Source organism: Macaca nemestrina, chromosome 8, assembly GCF_043159975.1.
Source record: "Macaca nemestrina isolate mMacNem1 chromosome 8, mMacNem.hap1, whole genome shotgun sequence".
NCBI classification, from domain to species: domain Eukaryota; kingdom Metazoa; phylum Chordata; class Mammalia; order Primates; family Cercopithecidae; genus Macaca; species Macaca nemestrina.
Window position 1 is genome coordinate 138,871,123 of NC_092132.1, and position 25,180 is coordinate 138,896,302.

Sequence of the window (25,180 nt, forward strand, 5' to 3'; positions counted from 1 at the left end):
GTGTGGCTTTTTGTGTCTGGCATCTTTCACTTGTTTTCAGAGTTCACTCATGCTGCAGGATGTATCAGTACTTTGTAACTTTTTAATGGCTAAATAACATTCTAATGCATGGATTTATCAATTTTGTTTATCCATTCCTCAGCTGATGAACATTTGGGTGGTTCTCCCTGTTGGCAATTGTGAATAGTGCTATGAACAGTTGTGCAAGTTTTGTTTAAACACCTACTTTCAATTCTTTTGGATATATACCTAAGTGGAATTGCTGTGTCATATGGTAAGTCTGTTTCATTCATAAAAGAACTAATAATTTGTTTCCAAAGTGGCCAATTCATTTTAAATTCCCACAATGTATGAGAGCTTCATTTTCTTCACATCTGCACCAATATTTTCCTTTTTTTTTTTTTTTTTTTTTTTTTTTAACAGACATTCTGGTGGGTGTGAAGTGATATCTCATTTTGATTTTGATTTGCATTTCTGGAGTAACTAATGACACTGAGTGCCTCATGTGATTGTTAACATTTGTATATGTTACTCTAATGTTTACTCAAGACCTTTGCTCACTGTATTAGTTTCCTAGAGCTGCTGTTAACAAAGTACCACAAAATGGATGGGTTAAAAGAAAAGAAATTTACGGTCTTAATGTTCTGGAGACTAAAAGTGAAAAATCAAGGTGTTGGCAAAGCCAGGCTAACTCTGAGACCTTCATGGGAATCCTTCCTTGCCTCTTCCTAGCTATTGGTTTGCTGGCAATCTGTGGCATTTACTGGCTTGTAGATGCATCAGGCCAATCATCCATCTTTGTATGGTTTTCTCCCTGTGTCTATCCATGCATGGTTTCCTTCTTACAAGGGCACCAGTAATACTGGATTAGGAGCCTTATTCCAGTATGAGCTCATCTTAAGTAATTCCATTTGCAGTGACTCGATTTCCAAGTAAAGATGCACTCTGAAGTACTCGGATCAGGACTTCAACTTATATTTTTTGAGGAGACAAAATTTGACCCTTAAACTCCATTTTTAATTGAGATTTTGTCTTTTGGCTATTGATTTGTAAGAATTATTTATATATTTTGGATACTAAATCCTTATCAGATACATGATTTGCAAATATTCTATTACCATGGGTTGAATTTTCACTCTCCATAGTGTTTTTAATGTGCAAAAGTTTTTAATTTTGAGGTCTAATTTATATTTTTATTTATTGCTTGTGCTTTTGATGTCGTATCCGAGAAACTATTGCCAAACCCTAGGTCAAAAAAGTTCACACCTATGTTTCTAAAAGTGTTACCGTTTTAGCTCTTAAATTTACATTGTTGATCCATTTTGAGTTACTTTTATGTATACAGTGTGAGGTAAGGGTCCAACTTGATCCTACTTTTGCACGTGGAAATTCAGCTGATGGTTTTGGCACTCTTGTTGAAAATCAGTAGAGAGGTTATGGGTGTATTTTTGGATTCCCACTTCCATTCTATTCATCTATTATGTTTATCCTTATATTAGTGCCTATGTTTGGTACCTGGTAGTTGTGTTTCTACTATTGTAGAATTGTATTAAGTTTTGAAAGTGTGAGTCTTTCAACTTGGTTCTTTTTCAATATTGGGCTATTCATGACCCCATGCATCTCCATACGAATCATTTTTCTTATTTTTGCAAAAAGGCCAGGCCATTAGATTATAATAGGAAATTGAATTTGTAGATCATTTTGAGGAGTATTTCCATCTTAACAGTATTAGGTTTTTCAATGTATGAACTTGATGTATTTCTATTTATTTATGTCATCTTTTAACTTCTTTCAGCAATGTTTTGTATTTTTAGTTCCTTGGTTAAATCTGCCCCAAAGTATTTTATTATTTGGTTCTGCTATAAATGAGATTCTTAATTTCCTTTTTCAGACTGTTCTTTGCTAGTATATAGAAATTCAATTGTATTTTGCATGTTAACCATGTATCCTGCAAGTCTGGTGAATTTATTTTTAATCATTTAAAAAATTCTTCGTTTTACTTTATATATATCATGCCATCTGTGAAAGGAAATAAGTATTATGTCTTCCTTTCCAATTTGGTTGTCTTTTTGTGTCCTTACCTAATTGTCCTGCCTAGAACATACAGTATCATGCTGAATAGAGGTGGTGAATGTGGGCATTCTTGCCATGTCCCTGATTTCAGGTGTAAAGTTTTGTTTTTAGCCATTCAATGTTATGTTAGCTGCTGGTTTTTCACAAATCTCAACCTGATAATGTTGAGAAAGTCCTCTTTTTATTCCTATTTTGTTCAGTGTTTGTGTTCACTTTTAAATGATAGATGGGTATTAGATCTGGTTAAATGCTTTTTCTGCATCAACTATATGATTAGGTAGCTTTCCCCCTTCATTCTGTTAATGTGGTGTGTTACACTGGTTTTCTTTTTCATATGTTGAACCACCTTTGCATTTCTGGAATAATTCCCACTTGGTCATGCTGTATAAAACTTTTAATATCCTGCTGGATTGTTTGCTAGTATTTTGTTGGATTTTTACATGTACTGTCGTAAGAGATACTTAATTACATAGGAGATGGTTTTCTTAGTTTATTTGGTTTGGTGTCAAGGTAATAGTTGCCTCAGAATTAGGAAGTGTTACTTTCTCTTCTATTTTTTGAAATAGTTGAGAATGATTGTGTTTATTCTTTAAATATTTGGTGTAACTCACCAGTGAAGTCATCTGGTCTTGGGTTTTCCTTTATTGGGAGGTTTTTTATAACCAGTTCAATCTCTTGTTAAGAAGTCTGTCCAGATTTTCTGTTTTTGTTGAGTACATTTTTGTAGTTTGGTTGTTTCTAGGAATATATCCATATCATTTAGGTTGTTTAACTTTTGGTATACAATTGTTCTCTTATAATCATTTTTACTTCTGCAAGGTGGGTATTAATCTTCCCACTTCCATTTCTGATATTAGTAATTTGAATCTTCTTAGCATAGCTTAAGGTTGGCCAATTTTGTTTGCATTTCAAAGAACCAACTTTTGGTTTCCATTGACTTTATGGTTTTTCTATTTTCTATTTTGTTTAGCTCTGCTCTGATCTTTATTTCTATACATCTGCTTGTTTTGGGTTTTTCTTTTTCCAGTTCTTTAAGGTGTAGTTCAAATATTAATTCAAGATCTTTCTTCTTTTTATTTTTTGAGACAGAGTCTTGCTCTGTGGCCCAGGCTAGAGTGCAGTGGTGCAATTTCGGCTCATTGTAAGCTCTGCCTCCTGGGTTCATGCCATTCTCCTGTCTCAGCCTCCCAAGTAGCTGGGACTACAGGGACCTGCCACCACGCCTGGCTGATTTTTAAAAAAATTTTTTTAGTAGAGACAAGGTTTCCCTGTGTTAGCCAGTCTCCATCTCCTTACCTCATGATCTGCCTGCACTTGCCTCCCAAAGTGCCAGGATTACAGGTGTGAGCCACTGCGCCTGGCCTTTCTTCTTCTTTTTTTAATACAGACATTTCCAGCTACAAATCCCCCTCTGATCATTGCTTTTTCTGCATCTCATACATTTTGGTATGTAGAATTTTTGTTTTCATTTGTCTTAAAGTGTTTTCTAATTTCTTTTGTGACTTCTGTGATCCACTGGTTGTTTTACATTATTTATTTTCCACATATTTGTTAGTTTTTCAGTTCATTTATATATTGTAGAGTTTTTAATTTATGGGTTCACAAGATTTACAGTTACTGTATTATGCAATCATCTTTTAAATTACATGAAACAAAGTTACAAACCAAAAATAATGCTGTCTTTTATATTCCATGCACTTATTTCTTTTAATAATATTTTTCATTTCTTTGTATGGCTCTTGAGTTGTCCTTTCAGCTTGAAGGACTCTCTTTAGCATGTTTTATAGGGTGCGTCTATGTAGAAGAGACCCCTTTGCCTGGGAAGGTACTATTATATTCTTCATTTTAAAAGGATAACTTTGCCAGGTACAGAATTCTTGGCCGGTGGTTTCTTTTAGCACTGTAAAATGCCTTTCTGCCTCAATGGCCTCTAAAAAGCAACTAGCTATTAATCTTGCTGAGGATTTCTTCTACATGTTGAGTCACGTCTCTCTTGCTGCTTTCAAGATTCTTTCTTGATCTCTTGACAGTTTGATTTTAATGTGTCTTGGTATAGATCTCTTTCAGTTTGTATACTGCGTGGAATTTGTTGAAGTTCTTGGATATTGGCTTCATGTCTTTTTTCAGATTTGGTAAGTTTGAACATTATTTCTTCAAATACTCTTTTCTGTCCTTTCTGCTCTCTTCTGGGACTCCTGTTCATACTTAATATGCTTGATGGTGTTTAACAGGTCTTTTAGTCTGTGTTCATTTTTCTTCATTTGTCTCCTCAGACTGGATCATTTCAACAACTAACCTAGCTTCAAGTTCACTGATTCTTTTTTCTGCCTGTTCTCCTGTCAAGCCTCTGTAGTGACTTTTCCAATTATTATTATATTATTATAATTTCAATGGATTCATTTTAAGATCATTATATTTTTCAACATCAAAATTTATATTTGACTCCATTTCATAATTTTTTAAAGTTATACTTTAAGTTGTGGCATACATGTGCAAAACGTGCAGGTTTGTTACAGAGGTATACACGTGCCATGGTGGTTTGCTGCATCCATCAACCCGTCATCTACACTGGGTATTTTTCCTAATGCTATCCCTCCCTTAGTCTCTCATCCCGACAGGCCCCGGTGTGTGATGTTCCCCTCCCTGTGTCCATGGGTTCTCATTGTCCAGCTCCCAGTTATGAGTGAGAAAATACGGTGTTTGGTTTTCTGTTCCTGTGTTAGTTAGCTGAGAATGATGGTTTCCAGCTTCATCCATGTCCCTGCAAAGGACATGAACTCATCCTTTTTTATGGCTGCATAGCATTCCATGGTGTATGTGTCACATTTCCTTTATCCAGTCTATCATTGATGGGCATTTGGGTTGGCTCCAAGTCTTTGCTATTATGAACAGTGCTGCAATAAACATACCTGTGCATGTGTCTTTATAGTAGATTGATTTATAATCCTTTGGGTATATACCCAGTAATGGGATTGGTGGGTCAAATGGTATTTCTGATTCTAGATCCTTGAGGAATCACCACACTGTCTTCCACAGTGGTTGAACTAATTTACACTCCCACCAACAGTGTAAAAGCATTCCTATTTCTCCACGTCCTCTCTAGCATCTGTTTCCTTTTCAATGATTGCCATTCTAACTGGCGAGAGATGGTATCTCATTGTGGTTTTAATTTGCATCTCTCTAATGCCCAGTGATGATGAGCTTTCTTGAATGTTTATTGGCCGCATAAATGTCTTCTTTTGAAAGTGTCTGTTCATGTCTTTTGCCCGCTTTTTGATGGGGTTTTCTCTTGTAAATTTAAGTTCTTTGTAGATTCTGGATTATTAGCCCTTTGTCAGATGGATAGATTGCACATATTTTTTTCCCATTCTGTAGGTTGCCTTTTCACTCTGAGGATAGTTTCTTTTGCTGTGCAGAAGCTCTTTAGTTTAGATCCCCTTTGTCAATTTTGGCATTGGTTGCCATTGATTTTGGTGTTTTAGTCATGAAGTTTTTGCCCATGCCTGTGTCCTGAATGGTACTGCCTAGGTTTTCTTCTAGGGTTTTTATGGTTTCAGGTCTTACATTTAAGTCTTTAATCCACCTTCAGGTAATTTTTGTGTAAGGTGTAAGGAAGGGGCCCAGTTTCAGTCTTCTGCATATAGCTAGCCAGTTTTCCCAACACCATTTATTAAATAGGGAATCCTTTCCCCATTGTTTTTGTCAAGTTTGTCAAAGATCAGATGGTTGCTGACATGTGGCATTATTTTTGAGGTCTCTATTCTGTTCCATTGGTCTGTATATCTGTTTCAGTACCAGTACCATGCTGTTTTTGGTTACTGTAGCTTTGTAGTATAGTTTGAAGTCAGGTAGAGTGATGCCTCCAGCTTTGTTCTTTTTTGCTTAAGATTGTCTTGGCTATGCAGGCTCCTTTTTGGTTCCACATAAAATTTAAAGTAGTTTCTTTCTAATTCTGTAAAGAAAGTCAGTGGTAGTATGATGGGGATAGCACTGAATCTATAAGTTACTTTAGGCAGTATGGCCATTTTCACGATACTAATTCATCCTATCCATGAGCATGGAATGTTTTTCCATTTGTGTCCTCTTATTTCCTTGAGCAGTGGTTTGTAGTTCTCCTTGAAGAGGTCCTTTACATCCCTTGTTAAGTTGTACTCCTAGGGATTTTATTCTCTTTGTGGCAACTGTGAATGGGAGTTCACTCATGATTTGGCTGTTTGTCACTGGTGTATACAAATGCTTGTGATTTTTGCACATTGAATTTGTATCCTGAGACTTTGAAGTTGCTTATCAGCTTAAGGGGATTTGAGGCTGAGACGGTGGGGTATTCTAAATATACGACCATGTCATCTGCAAACAGACAATGTGACTTCCTCTGTTCCTATCCTTTTTATAATTTTTATCTCTTTATTGATATTCTTTAATGATATATCATTGTTTCCTTTAGTTGTTTGTCCATGGTTTCTGTTAGCTCTTTGAATATGCTGAAGACATTAATGTCCTTGTCTAGCAAGTCCAGTGCCAGTGCTGCCTCAGGGTCAGTTTCTATTAATTTCTTTATTGTGAATAAGATGACTTTCTTGTATCTTTATATGCCTTAGTTTTTAAATTTTTATAAACTGGATAGCCTGAACATTATAATGTGGCAACTCTGGAAACTAGATTCTGCCCTCTCCCCAAGTTTTGCCATCATGGCTTGTTGTGAATTGCAGTTTGTGCAGTAGTGATTTGTTTAGTGACTTTTTTAAACTGTCACGTGTTGTCTGTGTAGTATCTATTCCATTAGCTTAGTGGTCAGTCAGTAGTTTGACAGAACTTTCCTTAAATACCTGGAGACAAAAGAAAAAAAAAGGATAAAAAGAAAACGTACTCTCCCCACCTTTACAGACAGGTTCTCTATTGAGGAACTCCTTCAACACTTATCCAGGCTGTTTACAACTCTGTTTTAGTCTTCACTTCCTGTTTGGTCTGGGTGTAAATACTCGTATCAGCAAGAGGTGAAAGCTTAGAATCTTCTCAGGACTTTTCTGAACATGGATCCTGCCCTGGGTATGGGTACATCCTTCCAGAGTCCCTGTTATATGTAGGATTGTTTCCAAGTCCTTATTTTCCAAATTATTTCACTACCCAGCTTCTCTTTTCCAGGCTTTCAGTGTGTGGCTATTTGTCCCAACTGCAATCTCTTCTCCAGGCAGCAGTGGCTTGTTCATTTACTTTCAATGCTTTCAAGAAATCATTCTCAGCACGGTCAGTTTTTCACCTGGAGAGACTTCTGAGTTACATGAACCAAAGGCAAGCCCCTAGATAGGTCAAAGCGAACACCATTTCTTAAGAATGGGGTCTATTCTGGTCCCTCCAAAACCAGGAGCCCACAAAAGGAATGCAGGCTGCACTCTTCAAGACCATTCCTGACTGGGGAGGAAAGAGGGCAAATCAAGATAAAATGCCATTAAGCTATCCAGCTGAGTTTCAGCTGCCTTTTTAATTTAAGCAGTTGTTTGGTAAATTTTTTTTTTTTAACCAAATTTCCAATAAGTTGGAGTCTGACAGGTTTTTTTTTCCAGTTTTTCTAAGGATGGGTATGCACCTGGAGTTCCTTGTTGTCATTTTTCCTCACATCTACGCATAATATTTAATGGAAATAGATAGACGTTATCAACATTTGGGTAAATGTGACATGATTTTCCTATTAGGGCCAGAAGGTGAGATGCTTTGTTAAAACTTTATATAGTACTTGGGCCCTTGGTATGTGATATAAATATATGCATCTATTTCAGACATAGAGGAATATGGAAAATTCATCAATGGCAGATGCTCATGAATTATATCAGGGAATTTAGGAGCTAATGAATGCATACTTGTACCCTTTGAGTGTGAGTAGCTACAATGTTCATCCTCTACAATGTTCATAATGAGAGAAAACATTATTACATATATTGGTCTGATCCAATATAGTATATTGCTGGAGTATGAAGACGACCTTGTTTTACTATTTTAAACTTAATGAGCTTTGTGGACTCTGAGAACATTGAGTCTTCAAGCGTCAATTCAAATATTTTGTCCCTAGATACTCCAGCTAATGTGTTTGCCCCAGTGACCAGTCCTTTTTAAAACACAATTTTTAATGTCATTGGTTGAAAAATATGTCATGCCTTATTTAGAATAACCACTCCCTTCATGTACCCTTAGGGAGGTTCTTGTGATAGCAAGAAAGGGAATACTTGTCAAACTCTATGGTTACAGCAACATCTAATCTCCCCAAATCACCATGCTTGCTGAATTGTAATTGACAAGGGATGTTACTTCATGTGTAAAAGAAAACCGCAGTAAGCACAAAATGCTACTGGGCTTACTCATGTGAATATCTAATGCCAGGAACAGTATATTGAGCAAAACGCAACAAGTTATTAATCAGATGTTATTATAAAATGAAACTCCTTTAGGTGGAATTTTATAATTAGGATTTTTCTCTCCACTGTAGTGGAAAAATAATTGTTAAACATATAATCAATTTTTATGACAGCCTGGAACACACAGTGAGTCTGGTTAAAAAATGACACTGGAGGATATAACATACCAGGTACAAATCAATTATTCAATTCTCATTGTTTAGCAAAGGTAAACACATCATAGGTATGTAATTTTGTGCATGTTACATTCTGTAAGCAAACTATGTGTTTGAGCCACTCTTCACAATTCTGCCTAGAGCATTTTCCATTCAGTAATGACTTATACTGAGGCAGTATATTTTGCTCTAGAATCACTTCCCTAATGTAACAGTTGTCTATAGAGAAGCCACAGCTTTTTAAACCATGAAATTTTAATTTTAATTGCTCAATTAATTTTAAATGCTCAGAGGAAATTTTAAATGCTCATAGGAAATTACAAAACAGGAGCTAGAAAACGTTTACTAATATGGTATAGGAAAGTACTACTTATCTTAGTTATAGTGTCTGAGAATGACCTGACTTTGATATGATTAAAAGATTTACAGTGAGATTAGAGATAATTTGTAGTATCATTTAATCAGCTGCATATTAACTGCAAGATAATTCTGAGATTTAAGGATACAAACAAAAGTGATTATAATTAACACATGTTTAATACTTGTAAAATTTGACCTGAGATTCTCTGTGTAATCTCCAAAGTTTTGAGTAAAATGTAAAAAATCTGCAATGAATTAAGAATTACAGGTCAAGTTTTGGCTAGGGATAGGCAGTGAACAAATGACTAAGGTCATCTATTGCTTTTGCATAAATGTTATTCCAAAACTAAATTTATTCATCTTAGTACAAGAACTGGGAAAATTAATGTTATTTTTAGTAACAGATTTGGGATTATGACTATGAACTTAAAATTATGTGATTTTCACTGAATATTATGTTTTGAAAAGATGATACCATTCATCCTGCTAACATACACACTGCCCTGGGATATAACTTGATAAACATGCCCCAGTAGGCCTCTGTATTTTCCATTCTTCATTGAAATTCATAGATTTAAATAAGTAAACTCAGTGGTTGTATACCTGTTTCTTGTTTGAGGCTATACAGCTGGAACTTGCAATGAAAACAATCCTCCATGGTCTATTATTCAAATGTTAATGAAAATTAGATAATAAACCTTAAAAAGAGAAAGCAAACACTGAACTGACTGAAGAACTGCTTTCTTAAAACCATAATTTGGGTAACTCCACAGAATATAAAAATCCCTATTTGAGAGTTCTAAGTCCTGGCTATAAACTTTATTTTCGGCTTTCAGCTTCCATCACTTCTGTAAGTCAGACAAAATTTACATTTCCTGACTAATTTACAAGGTTATTGTGAGGAAGAAATACCATAATTATGTGTAAGTGCTTTATAAACTAAAACAGGATGCAAACATAATAGTACGTTACACTCCTACATTTGTTTTCAAGAAAACTTCACTGAATCATTCACTAATCCTAGGATAATTCACCTTTTGTCTGGATTCGAGGATTGAGGCTTTGATGGAAAGCTGGTTCCATAAAACACATGAGGAAAATGGACATAGTGGGTTGTGACCTCGAAAATGGACATAGCGTGTTAAGTTTGCTCTTACTTGTAAGTCTGTATTCCCAGATGACATCTAAAGTTTGAGAATTAACTCCTAGTTGTGGTATGTTGCTTTTGTTGTCTGATGCCTTTGAAGCACACTGATCTAATGCATACTTACTTTAGATTCAGATCTCAAGAAGAAGCTCTAGGCCTTGGTTAGGCATCCAAATTATAGGTACCACTCATCCAGTTCCCTGTCCTATATACCTTTATCTAGTTAATAATAACAAAAGACTATTTATAACAGTGCACGTCCTTTATAACTGAAACTGCAGTAAGTTTAATTTTCAGTACATATTTTCATGCATTTGCTTTATCCCTGTACAATACTAAGAATCTTTAACATACATGCCATAGGTTTTCCTTACTAACATTGCAGTCCTTTACTAATAAGTAAACAGTTCTAAAACATGAATTCATAATTACATTGTCATTTATTTCAATCCTGTGGCACACACTGAATATAATAGGCTTGAAAAACACTTTGATATTTCCTTTGTAGAACACTAAATGCTACCATTGATTTCTATAAATTAAATTTACTAGGAAAACCCACAGTTTAAAAAAAGTACACAAGAATAAGCTAGCTGATCACAATCAAATGAATGAATTCAAAATAGTATAAAGTCAGGAACAGTTTATCTTCATGGTAAACATTCACTTTATGCAAATCCCACTTGGCTTCATTTAATTAAAAAGCTGAAAAAGAAAGAAAATTATTATGTGCTGAACATAAGGGAAATACAGTATGCTTTTTATTCCATTCTAAATTAGCACATGTAAATATAACATTAAAATGTCATAATTGTATTAATTCAGCTAATTGTAATTTTTACATCAGGGCAATTTTTCTGAACTCTAGTGCCTTTAACCAGATCGGGCTTAGGGTGGGAACAGGGTCAGGTGAGAGACGATGCTGAAAACTTTAATTTGTGGTTTAAATTTACATAAACATTCTTCTCACTGCTGGCTGGAGCAATAGTTAAATCAGCATTTTAAATGGTAATGTAGAAGAAATACAAGGGAATGGAGTGAAACAAACATGTGAAGTGGGTCATTTGAATGTCCTAAAAATATTTTTTCTCTAAATGTATAATTTAATCACTTGGTCTTTTGTTAATATAATCTACAATTTCATCATATTGAACAACCAAAAAGAGTATACATAAATCATAAAACTTCTGATGAAACATCAGCAGAGATACTTGTACATATAAAAGGTAACTATTTTTTTTAAACTTCCCTAAGCAAAGCTTTATGAAACAAACTTTAATTTTGTAAGATGGTAAATCAATTTAAGTAACATTTATGAAGTTTTTGTTTATATCTGTATCTTTCTGCTACCATGTGGCATGTTCTTTTTGAGTCTTGACAACACAGGACAACTTTGCAAGGCAACCAGAGACAAACCAATTTTTAATTAAATATGAAAGCAAAAATGAAATCAATAGTTCCTGTAGTTAAAAACAAAAAACAAAAAACAACAACAATAACAAAAAACATGTAGCTGGAAAAATGTCCAAAGTTGGTAAGTTTTATTATCTGGATGTTTAAATCATAATATCCTAGGCATAAATTGTTTTGTCTTTCTGAACCTCGGTTTCCTCATTAGTGAAAAGAACGTTTGTTTTGGATGATTCCCAAAGTTCTTTTCGGTGCTAATATTTTAGGATTCTGGTGATACTATGTGCAAAAATAAATACATATTTTAAAATACAACACTTTAGTATAAAACATAAAATATATATAATATATATTTAAATTATATAATATACAGTGTATATTATATAGCATCAATTAAAATGTAAATAACGTCATAGCACAGTACAAACCAGAAAAATTACTCTTCTTAGCTGTTTCTGAGAAATTGTTAAATTAGAAGATAAAAATGATATGATGCTATCAGGACGCAATGAGACATCACCTCTACTTTCAAGATAAGAAGTAATGAATAAAGCGTACTATAAGGGTGACCATCTCCATGAAGAAGAATGTCAGCAGTAAACCTCGTCAGGGTCTTAAGCTGTAGTTGCTGTTCAATCCACATGATCCTTAAAAACACTGCTGGTAAAGCAGATAGATGTGCCAGCTGTAGATTAATTGTGGCATTATGTTTTGAAAAGATAGCATTCATCCTGCTAGCGCACGCAAGCTATCATCAGCTTGCTCTGAAGATGAAGCTAACTGAAGAATGAGGGTTAATGAAAAAAGAAACCTTAATCATAAAATAAACTGATACTTAAAAGTAAGGATTTGTAGCTTTTTGTTGTTTAGTTTTTAAAGGATCTGCAATTTTCGAGTTATGGAGCACTAAAGATAGTATTTATTATTGCTAACGATATTACCCCTGTGAAAGCAAAAATACTAATTTGATCCGTAATGGTAATTTTATACCTTTTAACTTTTTAGGAGTTTTATGATACTTAAGTATAATCAGAGTAAAAGGATCTCTGTGAGTACTTTATTAATATAATCTTTAGTTATGCTGTTTTTTTCATTTTATGGTTTTCAAAACTGAAATAGTAATTTTAAGCTGTTATAACAATCAGTTGTTTATATCATGAAATGACAAGTATATATTTAATCTGAAACTGATTAATTGTCCTACAATAGAGGATACATCTAACAAGTAGAGTACTTTCTATGGTTTTATTTTCAAAGCTATCATTTTCATTTTAAAATGTTATAAAAATGTCTTTATTTGTTCAAGACACTGGAAACACTTGAAGCACAAAAATGTCAAAAATGTTTGGCTGGTTCAAATGTTTCTGAGAAAAGTATGGACTGCTGTTCTCTAATCAGTATTTTAGGTTTCATTTTATTTTCATTATATAAACAATGTCCAAGGTATGTTCCAGTATGAATGTTTTATATTGATTATTATCACTTGAGAAATTAGTCTCTCATTTCTAATCAAGATTGGACGTGTATTTTTTCCCTTTTCACATTTATCTGTCTAATAATTTTGCTGCATAATCTAACAGTGTAATAGTTCTTACAGATTTATGGTTCAATAGTGCTTGGATATTGTTTTTTCTAATAATGCTTATCACAAAAATGTATAAATGCCTTTGTATCATACTTTTTAAAAAAAACTGTCAAGAATACTGAAAACAATGTATTCCCCTTATGTGTGCTTTTCAGTTTTGCGGTCTGCTTCCAGAGTGAGTGAGAAGCAGCCTTGGGTACCACCATCAACTTCTGTATGGAGTCCGCTCCACTCTCAGTCATGAATGAACCGCACTGTAGTTATTCACAGTAGTAGTCAGCATGTGCATAGCACTGATTGCTGTGACTGGCTTATTTGCTTATTCTGAAGTGAATATATGCATGGTCAACTGTAACTCAGGTGGTAACAGATAATGGAAGCTAGTTGGCAAGAGTAGCAAGTTGCACACAAGGGATAAGATAGAAGGCTAGGACTAGCACAAATGTGACCTCAGAAGCTCCCACTTCCCCTAGCCTAAGGGAAGCAACCATTCCTTTCTAGTCTGTGTCACTTTATTGTTGCTTAAAGTCCATCAGGGATGCAGAAAGAGACTGTCTACACAAAGAAGGAATGGGATGACAACTTCAAACCATTTCTCTCTTTGAGGCTGGCTCTCTCCTCAACACTCCCTCATGGTAGAAAACCACGATTTAGATGAAAATATTGTCTTTGATGTGCTGAGGAGTCATATTCCATAGGTTTATTAGCAAGTTTATTACTTGAAATTCAAAATATTTTTCTAGAGAAACATGCAAGTGTTAAACTCGGGGCCCCCAGAAGTCTGTTTCAGTCAGCATTTAACAAGTATTGTGTACTAGAATTCTGTGCATAGAAGCGTGTTGCAGAAAATGAAATGATTGAAAGTCGTGGCCCTTATGTTTCTTTTAGCTAAAGGAGAGAAAGACCTGGGTATGATTAAGTATGATACAGTGACATGTTTGATATGATGATGGTGTTACAAGAATTGAAAAAGCAAAACTCTGAGAACAAGTAAGATAAAGGGACAGCAGCGTAGACCAAAGAAGCTGGACGGAGACAGGTATCAAAGTATGAGAACATACTCAGTGTTGTGTTCAGCATGGCTAGGCTAGGAGTTAGCACATTTTCTGTAAAGAGCCAGAAGGTCAATATTTTAAACTGTGGTGGGCCACGGGTCTTTGCTGAAACCACTGAACTGAGCTGTTGTACAAAAGCAGCCACAGACAACACATAAAACAAACCTGGCTGCGTTTCCATGGAACTTTATTCATAGGCACTGAAATTTGTATTTCATAATTTTCATGTCACAAAATATTCTTTGTTGACTTCCCACCCCCCGATGATTTAAAACTGGAGAAGCCATTCTTAGTTTGTAGGATAAACGAACACAGACAGCAGTTACTGAGTCTTATATTAAACCAGAGGGTGTACTGAAGGATATACCATAAAAAGCTGAATGGCATGAAAGTTAAAATAGTTGTGGCAATTCATACAATGGTATTACTATATAGCTAGTAAAATCATATATACTGTAGAATGTAGTTAACTGCATTGGAATATGCTCATGATGTATAAAAGAAAAATAAGCAGCTTACAAAATATGTACAGGCTAAACTGATGATAGCTGATGACCTGAGTGTTGGGATTTATGAATATATTTTCTTCACTTTGCTTATCTATCTGTATCTTCTAGAAGGAACATGTATTAGCTTTCCCCTCCTCCTTTTTATTAGCTATTAAGGAATTTTAATGAAGCAACATAATCAGTGCGTATCTTAAAACAATTCTGACACCACCGTACAATAACTGATGGATTATGGGGGATAATGACTAGACATTGGGAGACCATTTAGGAGGTTCGGTGATAGTCAGAAAAAGATACAACGTACTTAAGACAGCAACTGTGGGAAGAGAAAAGTAATGTAGACCAAATAACACAAAGCAGGATGAGGATGTGGGATGAGGACAAAATGACTCCAAGATTTCCATCTTGCATGACTGTGAGAATGACAGTGTCAGGGAAAATGGGGAAAAGGAACAGAGAAACAGATTTGGAGGCAGATAATGATTTTTGAACGTATTGAGGTGAACTGTTAATATGGTATTCAGGTCTGGTTCTGGATCTCAGGACAAAGGTCAGGTATTGATAATGTATATTTAGGACTGAGAAATAATCTCAAAGAAAAAAGGAAGGTGTAAGAAAGTCATGTTACAAAATCTAGGGTATAAACTTTCCAAGAGGGGCTTGTCAACTAAAATGCTAGAAAGGTCACATGAAGAGAACTTTGGATTTGGTCACTGGTGGTTACTGGAGACTGAGGATATATCAAAAGCTTGTTTGTTGCTTTTCCCTTTCTGTGAAATATCTGAACAGGTAGCAAATAATGGCTTTCTGTTGGGTTTTTTTTTTTTTTTTAATGTTGAATTAATGACTCCATCTGTTTCTCATATTTGGAAAAACCAGAATGTACACAGTGTTCCGGAACAAATGTACTGTGTCCAAGTGGGAGTTGGTTAGATTCTAATATCTTCAGCTCAACAGAATTTTTCGGGGCACTGCTCTTCCTGTTCTCAAACTGGGGAGGAAGTCAGGGAGACCCAGTGGTTACACAATGTCATCTGTCTCACAGAAATCACTTATGTGGGTAAGGGGCAGTTGCTCAGATTTCATTTGGGATCCAAAAAAGTGCAAAGGGGAAAAAAGGTTTGGGTTGTTCACCAAACAGACAAGCCAGTGGCTGAATTTTCATTCCTATCCATTGACCTTGTGGATATTGCAACTCACTGACTTATTCCTTTTAATCTTTACATTCACATGTGTTCTATGAGAATGCTACAGAGAAGGACATTGTAGCCCTTAGCTAGAATTCTTTAGCTGAAAGTCCTGGGGCTCTCTTCTCTGTAACACAAGATTACTAAACCCAGAAAAGTCTTCGAGTCTGAAACAAGTTGTCTTCCAAAAAGGCCTGAAGAAATCTAGGCCTGGCCGGGCGTGGTGGCTCACGCCTGTAATCCTCCTGCCCTGCTTTCAGTGGGTTGCTGAATGGTATGGAGTTTCTGCCAGAGTAAGAAAGTTGTATTACCACAATGGAACTAAGTCTCTAGAGCTGCTTTTGATGTGTGTGTTAGCCTAGACCCTTGGTTTTCTGGGCTTGAGGGGGTGGGATGTGTAGTGTGGGATCCAAAAACTGGACTGTGAATTTTCTGCAAAAAATTACCGTAAATTTATATTTTACATATATATATATGTGTGTGTGTGTGTGTGTGTATATATATATATGAACCTACTATCTGTTTCTGAATGTAGCAAATGTTGATTTTAAAGTATTCAGTAAGTTAACTGTTTGGAACACTTGTATTTTTTTTTTTTTTTTAGACGGAGTCTCGCTCTGCCACCCAGGCTGGAGTGCAGTGGCCGGATCTCAGCTCACTGCAAGCTCCGCCTCCTGGGTTCACGCCATTCTCCTGCCTCAGCCTCCCAAGTAGCTGGGACTACAGGCGCCCGCCACCTCGCCCGGCTAGTTTTTTGTATTTTTTAGTAGAGACGGGGTTTCACCGTGTCAGCCAGGATGGTCTCGATCTCCTGACCTCGTGATCCGCCCGTCTCGGCCTCCCAAAGTGCTGGGATTACAGGCTTGAGCCACCGCGCCCGGCCTGGAACACTTGTATTTTTTATTAACCTTGGATATTAAGACTTACATTATTTGTTAATGGGAAAAAAGATTTGGCTACATTTTTCTTAGGCAGAATTAAACATATTTGTTGACTGCCTTTTTCCCCTAAGTGATAACAAACAGAAGTTAAGAAAGTATATTTGTTGGGAGTGGAAGGATTGCATCTGTCAAATGATTAACTTCACGTGTCAGTCTTTTGGTAGAAATTTTTATCTGAGGACTTTTTCCTAGAGCAGATAAACATAATAATGTAAGACTGGAATATGGAATCTCACAGTTAAAAGTTAAGTTACCTTACATTTGTAAAACAGTAATTTACTAAACTTGTCTTATGAGATAAATGTTATAGTCTCTATATTTGAAAATGAGGAAAACTGAGGCTCAGAGAAGATTAAAAGACTTGCCTGAGGTTATAGAGTTTTTAAGTGCCATGGTCCAAATCACATCTTCTCACTCAAAGTCCAGATCACTTTCCAATACACCACAATGAAATACAACAATATGGAAAAAATAATCCTTAAGATTGAATTTCCATTTGTACAATATTATTACAAGATTTAGCACTACATTCTTTATCTAGATAAGACAGGGGATAGACAATGGTGCCTTTACAGAATGCCAGCTTATCTCTTAATCATCTCTAAATCCTTGGACCTTTATAAGTCATTCTACAAAGCTAGGACTCAGTATGAGAAAGGTTAATACCAGTGAAATTCTCATCAATGATGTGTACTATGGGCTGATCACACCATTTAGATATTATTGTTCTATTTGTACAGCTTAAGGTTGTTAAGATGTACAAATGAATGCAATATTGCTATACACTCTACATTCTGGAATTTTTGTCTTGCTGTGCTTGTTCATTATCATACTTTCTTCAAAATTGTTATGAATGCCTTTCATTTTTAGCTGTTATTCTGTACATTTCCTTACTGAGTACCATTCCATTTTTGTTCATCTCAAGGTAACCAAGGACATTAGGAACTATCAGTTTTGTTTTAAGACAATGGAAGGCACTTTGTGTCCACTATAAGCTTAATTTATATATTCTGTTTTTCACTTGATATCACCCAGCTCAGAACTGGAACGGCAATACCTCTTTTTTAAAAAGATTTTTTAGAGACAGGGTCTCACTCTGTGGCACAGGCTGGAGTGTAGTGGCACACTCATAGCTCACTTGCAGCCTCAAACTCCTGGGCTCGAGCGATCTTTCCACCTCAGTTTACCCAGCAGCTGGGACTACAAGCATGTGCCACCATGCCAGGCTAATTTTTAAAATTATTTTGTAGAGACTCATCTTGCTGTGTTGCTCAGACTGGTCTCAAATTCTTGGCCTCAGGCAATCCTCCTGCCTCAGCCTCCCAAAGTGCTAGGCATGAGGCCTGAGGTTACCACTCCCAGCCACGATAGTTATCTTTAGAGCTCAAGTTTGGGGAAAAACTAATTTTTCCACACACCTTCAGCTATGAAGAACAACCTGACAACTCCAGGGGGTGTCATCTGATATGAACTGCATCTTCTGGAGCTGGGGCAAGCCAGTAATCTTCACTATATTTCTATTTTAATGGTTCCGATTGCATTTAATAGAAGTAGACAAGGAATAAAGTTTTCAAGTAAACAGATTCAACTAACAAGTATATGATGAGCACCTACTATGTGCATAGCACTTTGGAGATATATAAAAGGTATTTATCAAAGACACAAATACCTTATAATCTAGAAGAAAAAAAGACAAACACATGAAACAACTGTAAATGAATACTTAATGAAAAACATAATGCAATAAAGTACGACTGAATAGTCAATTGCTGACGTGGCTAGTACAGTTGAAGAGGAGGTAGGTGAAAGTGAGTACTTTTTATTGAGAACCCATTACATTTCAGGGACTACAAATTGATTATATAATTTATCCCCATAAAATTCTGAGGTAGGTTTTATCATACCAAGTTTCCAGATCCAGAAACAGGCTTAACCAAGTTCAATATAGATAGATAGAGAAGTAACTAGAGCTGCAGAAAAATGAGACTTGGAAGTTAAGTAACTAACTTTAAGCCCCAAAGTTAAGAGGAACCAAAATTAAAACCTAGATTTGTCTAAATGCAGAGCTAGAGCTCTAGCTAATACACAGAATGAAACCCCAACCTTGAACTCGGGACCTCTCCTAATTACTGTTATTTTTCTGTTAGATTATACTACCTGTCTAAGACAGAGTCTAATGAACAGTTAGGAAGCAAAGTGACAGAATTACTAGAAATGTCTCATGTTATTTTCCTAACAGAGAAAACACACTTGATGTACCTTAGATGTTACTACAGACATCTTCTAAAGGAAACTTTTGTGAACACAGAGTGCCAGTGAAAAATATTGATAAGGTAGTTAACCATATGTGAAGAATATGATGTCCTTGCTAGCACTTTGCTCTTCTTAGAAAATGGGGCAAGCACCAAAGTTCATGTAATATATAAAATGAATTCCGTGCTACTACTGAAGTAATATTTCCTCCTTTCTGAACTATGGCTCAGATGGTAATTAGATCAAATTCATAGTAACCCTCCTATTTCACTGACAGCTTCAAGAGACTCAGGAGCCCGATTACATTCATCAAAAATAAGAGAAAACTACTTAATCTTTAGCATAAAGAAAAACTTTATAGCAAAAGATTAAATAAAAATGAATTTAAATAATTAGTACTATGTACCAGGCAATGTGCTAAGTGATTTGCAAGCATTCTCTCATGGAATCTTTGTAATAGTTGAATGACATATGACAAATCATCTCCATTTATAAATGAGAACTTAGGTTGACAAAAGTTAACCTGCCCAAGGTCACACAGTCAGTAACCAGCACACTGGGGATTCCAATCGGGAAAGTTTGCGTATTAAATTTAGAAGACAATCTGAGAGAATTTAGTAATGGCATGAAACAGATTCATGCTGTAAAGTGTTAATGGTAAACTTTAGGGAAGATTTAAGAATATAGGATAAATATTTAAAAAAGTAGATATTTATCCCTTTAGCAGGTACATGTATCAGCAAAGAAAACAGCAATTTTGAAAGCACTATGAAGTACTGAAAAAATATGAAGGGCATAGATGTTTAAGGTTTTATAAGGCTTAAGATTAAAATAAAAATGAATAAACAGAACAGGATCACTTCATACAGAAGAAATTAAGGACTGTATTTTAAATAAAATTAAAAATTGTGAGGACAGAATGTAAAAAAATTAGTTCAAAGACAATTATGATCATGGTTCTGTACATAAAGATAATTATGGATATAGTCCTGTGTATCAGTGCCACAACAGTTTATAATTTAGAAAAATTCAAAATGAAGACATTGAGGGCTAAAAGGCGGATGCATAACACCCAAGCAACTACTTTGGCATTGGAGGCTAAAGGCCATTAAGAAAGGTGAGTTTCTTTAAAAAAAAAAAAAAAAAAAAAAAAAGTGGAAGGTGTTATGTTCAAATGTGCATTTTCACTGAAGGGTAACTCAAGTGTCTTATCCCAAGTACAGGTATGATCTAAAGTAGAAGTAGGAAGCTTCCCAAGAGTTACTGTGAAGAACAACGTGCATCTGTATTAGTAATTGATCTCTGCAACATGTATTCTTGTTAAAACTGGGAAAGCCAAGGATACAGTCTTGGTTGAGAAACTATTTTTCTCCTCTTGTCAGCCTACTTCAATGTATTTCTGTCTTGGATGGCTGGAGTGGTTCAGGTCTGGGTTCCTAGGGTTTACGATTTACTATTTTACAGTCTAATGCTCTTAGAAAATGGACATCTACAAATGTCTTTGCAGAAGTACCAAAGGCCAGGAAATACCTTCTGGAATATGTGTTGTGGATTTTCCTCTTCCTAGAATACTTCTTTTCTGCATCTCATTCTCTCATTTTCTACAAACTGCCTTTATCTGATGTGAGCAGTTTTTAAAACATATAATGCTGGTGCCACAGGTAAATGCTTCCAGGAATACAAAAATATTTTTGAACAATGTGGTACTATGTTCATCACAGGATAATTCTATGGGAAAAGGTCTTTCTGTTCTTTATCAGCATGTCACCTTTCAACTAGTATCAGAATTATTTCTTCTCCTTCATTTGTTCCCTCTTTGACACTTGCTTTTGCCATCACCTTTGCTCTTTCTTTAGTTAACTAATTGAATAGATATATATTTGCTTTCCCTGTACTGTCACCTTTTTGTAATTTGGCTCAGGGTGTACCCAAATGTCTGGTATATACTCTCTGCAGTCTTTTAGTAACATTTGTTTTTGCTGTTTGTCAGGGAATTATCATAATCATTCACAAGAGAATGGATAAAACAACTGAGAAGGAAACGAAAGCTTATTTAAAAGGAAAATAATGCCATGGAATAAAAAAATGACTCAAAGTAAAATATATTATTACTAAGTTGACTTTAGCATATATACATGTGCTAGACTAACAAAAGGGATTAAAACTTTTTAAATGGAAAACTTGTTTTTGTTCATAATTCTCCCCTGTCCACTGTATTTTGTTGGTTTGGAAGGATACTGTAAATGTCATGAAGGGAAAAATTATACTATGTAAACCTGAGAGCAAAATAATTCAAATATGAATGATCATAAGAAGGGTTATCTATGAGCACCATAAGGATTTATGGAAGTTAGCTAAACAATTTCCCAGTATATCAACAGAATGTAGGAAAATAGATAAATGACAGTTTTCAAAAGAGCTGAAGGGACATATTAGAAGGCTTTAATGTGCTCTGGGAAGCTATAATTACAGGGATTATTTAAATTGGACAGTACAATAGCTCGATAACTAAGTCATGAAATTCATAAGAACAATCTCAGATATGATCTGAGGATACATGAAGAGAGTATTATAAAGATTAAAAAATATAAAAAGGGCATCACATCTATGTAAACTATAGCAGCTTTCACTAGTAAATCATAAGATATAAAAATTACTTAAATTTGTTTAATAAGTAGATTTTGTCAGTGTCCCTTAGTTTTTCTGTAGATTTCCTTTTGAGTAAAATCGTCATCTCTCGAACTAATTCCAGAGGCCAAAGTAAGTTATTATCTTGGTGCTGAACATTTATCTAATTGTCAACATTTTTCTTAGAGGCTTTGGCTATCACATTATTTTCAACTTTGATTCTGGGATAATTTTCCACTTATATGAATATACAAATCATATTTTTCTACACAAAATATGGCATAGGAGAGACAAGTGAGCTAAGAGTCAGATTTTCTGCTTCTGTCTTTAAATAGAGACACTCTCTTTGTCGCATCTGTAAAATGAATAACGATATGATCTCTATGATCCTGTGCAGTACTAAAATCCCAGAACACTATGATGTTCCAGAAAAAAAAAAATCCCAAAAACTCACCTGGAAAAGTAATTATTAGTTTTGCAAATTTCTAGAATCTGAATTAGAGAACTGTCGTAAAATTCACCCAAATTGCTTAGGAATATTTCCTTTTGTGTATATATCTTCCTTTTCATATACTTCTTTATCTAATTAATGCATTTTAAGCCAGAAACATGTTCACTATTTAGTATACTCACAATCCTCAGAAGATACCATGAACATATTTCTCTTCCCATTCCTCTGTATACAAATTATGACTTTCTGTCCATGAAATATCTTGAGCCCCTCTTCTTTGTCTAAATGCTTTGTTGAATTTTAGCCTAATTCAAGCCTTTTTCTGGAGCCTTCCTTTCTCAAACCCACAGTGATCTTTCTCAATTATTTCCATACAACAGATCTTCCACTTAGCTTTTGACACTTTACACTGTTATTCCCTGGTTCACGGTTGTATGTACTTTCTCCAAACAAATGACTTCACAGTAAACATCATGGCATGTCTATAAAGCATTTGTTTAACAACTCAAATTTAAAACTGAGAGGCAATTGGGAAATCCTTTATCACTTAGTTCCCTAAGACAGGCTCATAAAATGGTTATATCAGATTCACCTGGGTAACTATTCACCTGATTCTTAAAACCCACACTTGCAGATTCTGACTCAGTTGCACATGGTGTAGGAATAAGAAGCCACAGAGTTTTGAGAACCATCTCTTAGGATCAAAGATCTATCTTGACCACCTTCTTCCCAAATACATGAGCTGAATTAAATACTACTCTGTTCACATATTTGGTGTTTTTCTTTCATAGGTGTTTGTCATTGTATTTGGCTTCTGTTGGATGTGCTTAGAAAACAGAAAATTAATGTAATTCATTGGGCTCTTTGAATAGCTCCAACAAAAGGTGGTAAAGGAGACACCTTCAAGGACTCCAGAGGATAGACTATGGCATAGGAGGTAGACTGGGGTGAAAGTTCTACTTACATCAGATGCCCAATACTGGGGAGTGAAAAACTTAGCCAATCATTCCCTTCCTCTTAGAAAAGAAAATGCACAAAATCATGTTGAGAGAGTGAGAACCGGTAGCATAGGTGGGAGTCTAAGGGACAGAGAAGGCTCTAATCAGCTGAAGAGAATGGTATACAGACATTACTCAGTAATAATAGTGGAAGAATTGGAGCAAGAGATTAGTCACTGAGTTACTTCTGAAGCAATGGATTTCTGTTGTTGAATGACCTATTTTCTGAACCTTTTCCAACATCTGTGAGATCTAGCTATGTGGCAACTACGTTTTTAATTGTCTTCCTTGCTTCTCCGTATCTCTCTCCGATAAACCTCCCATTATCTAACATACTCCGATTGCCTTTTGGCTTCTTGAATCTAAAATTGCCTAACAGAGTAACCAAACTCTATTTAGCTTGTCTAGGTCAATCTGGTAAATCCACACAATAGCACAGCAAATGATGGAGCACTCTGAAGAGCTGTTACAGCAGTCAGAGGCCTGCCTGCCATTTCTCCACACAGCATGGCACACTGTTTAGCACACCTGGTGTCCCAAGCTTCTTTGATAGGCTCTCTTCTGATTCTGTTTCTTGGCAGCTCCTTGTTAGGGTTTTCATCTAAACTATGTCAAATTTCACATTCACAAACCACTGTAAGGCATAATTTCCATCTCTGACTTCTTACAAGAGTTTCATCTATATTTCTAGCATTATGAGGCCTGCTGAAGGCAAATCCATCTCCTGTTAGGTTGGTGGGGAGCTGACAGGAGTGTGGGATTGGTTACATAAGAAGAATGTTCAAATGACACATTTACACAGAAATAATGTAAGTGGCATATATGCTGGTTCAGATGTGCTTACTATTCCTATCTATGGAGAGGCCAAGGATATGTATTTTGAAAAGCTCCCCAGGTAATTTCTATGTCCAACCTCAGTTAAAAAACAGCCACAAAACCCCAGAGCACTGGAGAGTTATTACACTAAATGACAACTACTACTTGAAAAAAAAGTACAAACTTAAACTCTTCATATCGTAACAAAAATAGTACTGTCAAATGCAACATTATAAAAAAATGAGTAAAATATTTTTTTTCTGCACTTTTCCTAGTTATATTGCTGTGTCAGATAATAATCTAGATAGGGAATGATATTTTGGTATCATTACATGCTCTGATATATGAGGAAAGTTAGAATTTGCCCTTTACCCTTCCCTACTTCCTGTCAACTAATTAGGGCTTAAGAATCTCACAGTATCACTTACTGTATAGTTTATCTTTTCATAAAAAGGTATGTATTTCCTTTGAAACTAAGTACTAGAGATGAAAATGGATTAATTTTCAAGTGTTTTTGGCATCATAGATAAAACAGAGTATTTCTATTTTTGTTACTTTACATCTTCCATTATAGAACACATGTCAAACTAAGTATCAATCATACAGAAACATGATTCTCAATCCTAGAGCAGCGTGAAAGAAAAAAGAAAACTTCATCTTTCTTGGGTATTACTTAATCTTAGATTTGATTATTTCACATTATCAACACCAAAATTGGCTGGCTATCTAAAGTCAAGAATAAAATGAAAAACCTGAAGACTCTGCTTGCCTCTCTCATAACTCTTGCTGTCCTCAGAACTGGTATTTTTAAAAATTTACACGGCAAGCAGGGTGTCAGGAAATCTCATACCCATATTTCCTTCCATTCCCTTAGTATATTTATTTTTAATGGCTATGGGAAGAAGAGAACTGGAAATGTACCTCTGGCCATCTATGAAAATAGAGGGGGTGGGGCTGAAGACTCATATTCTTGTGTTATAATCCCATGGTTAGATCTCCCTTTTATGGGATTAGTTTTCTCCCTGATAAGGCTATATATTGTTACTATGATCTGTGTAGAAATGTTCTAAAAATGTCCACTGTTCACAGGCAGGAGAAATGTAGGCTTTGAGAGGCTTTTATTTTCTATCAACATATCACTGGTTCTATTACCTAAACAGAATCTTCAAAATCTCTGAAAAAGGAAATACTGAGCTTTTACTCAT

At 35.3% G+C, this 25,180-nt stretch overlaps 1 protein-coding gene across 3 annotated transcripts in view; it reads right to left on the reverse strand.

Moving 5' to 3' along the window:
• Positions 1-10,401: 10,401 nt before the first annotated feature.
• LOC105491113 (tumor suppressor candidate 3) overlaps positions 10,402-25,180 on the reverse strand; it is a 209,442-nt gene continuing 194,663 nt past the window's right edge. The window contains exons 10-11 of one of the 3 annotated variants that reach the window (XM_011757271.3): positions 17,195-17,259; positions 10,402-10,847 (exon numbers count right to left, since the gene is read on the reverse strand). In XM_011757271.3, coding sequence (XP_011755573.1) covers positions 17,241-17,259 — 19 coding nt within the window. In that variant the 3' untranslated portion in view covers positions 10,402-10,847; positions 17,195-17,240. Of the gene's footprint in view, positions 10,848-17,194; positions 17,260-20,219; positions 23,241-25,180 lie in introns of those variants that run through there. The other 2 variants (XM_071068610.1, XM_071068609.1) reach the window with 2 other exon arrangements.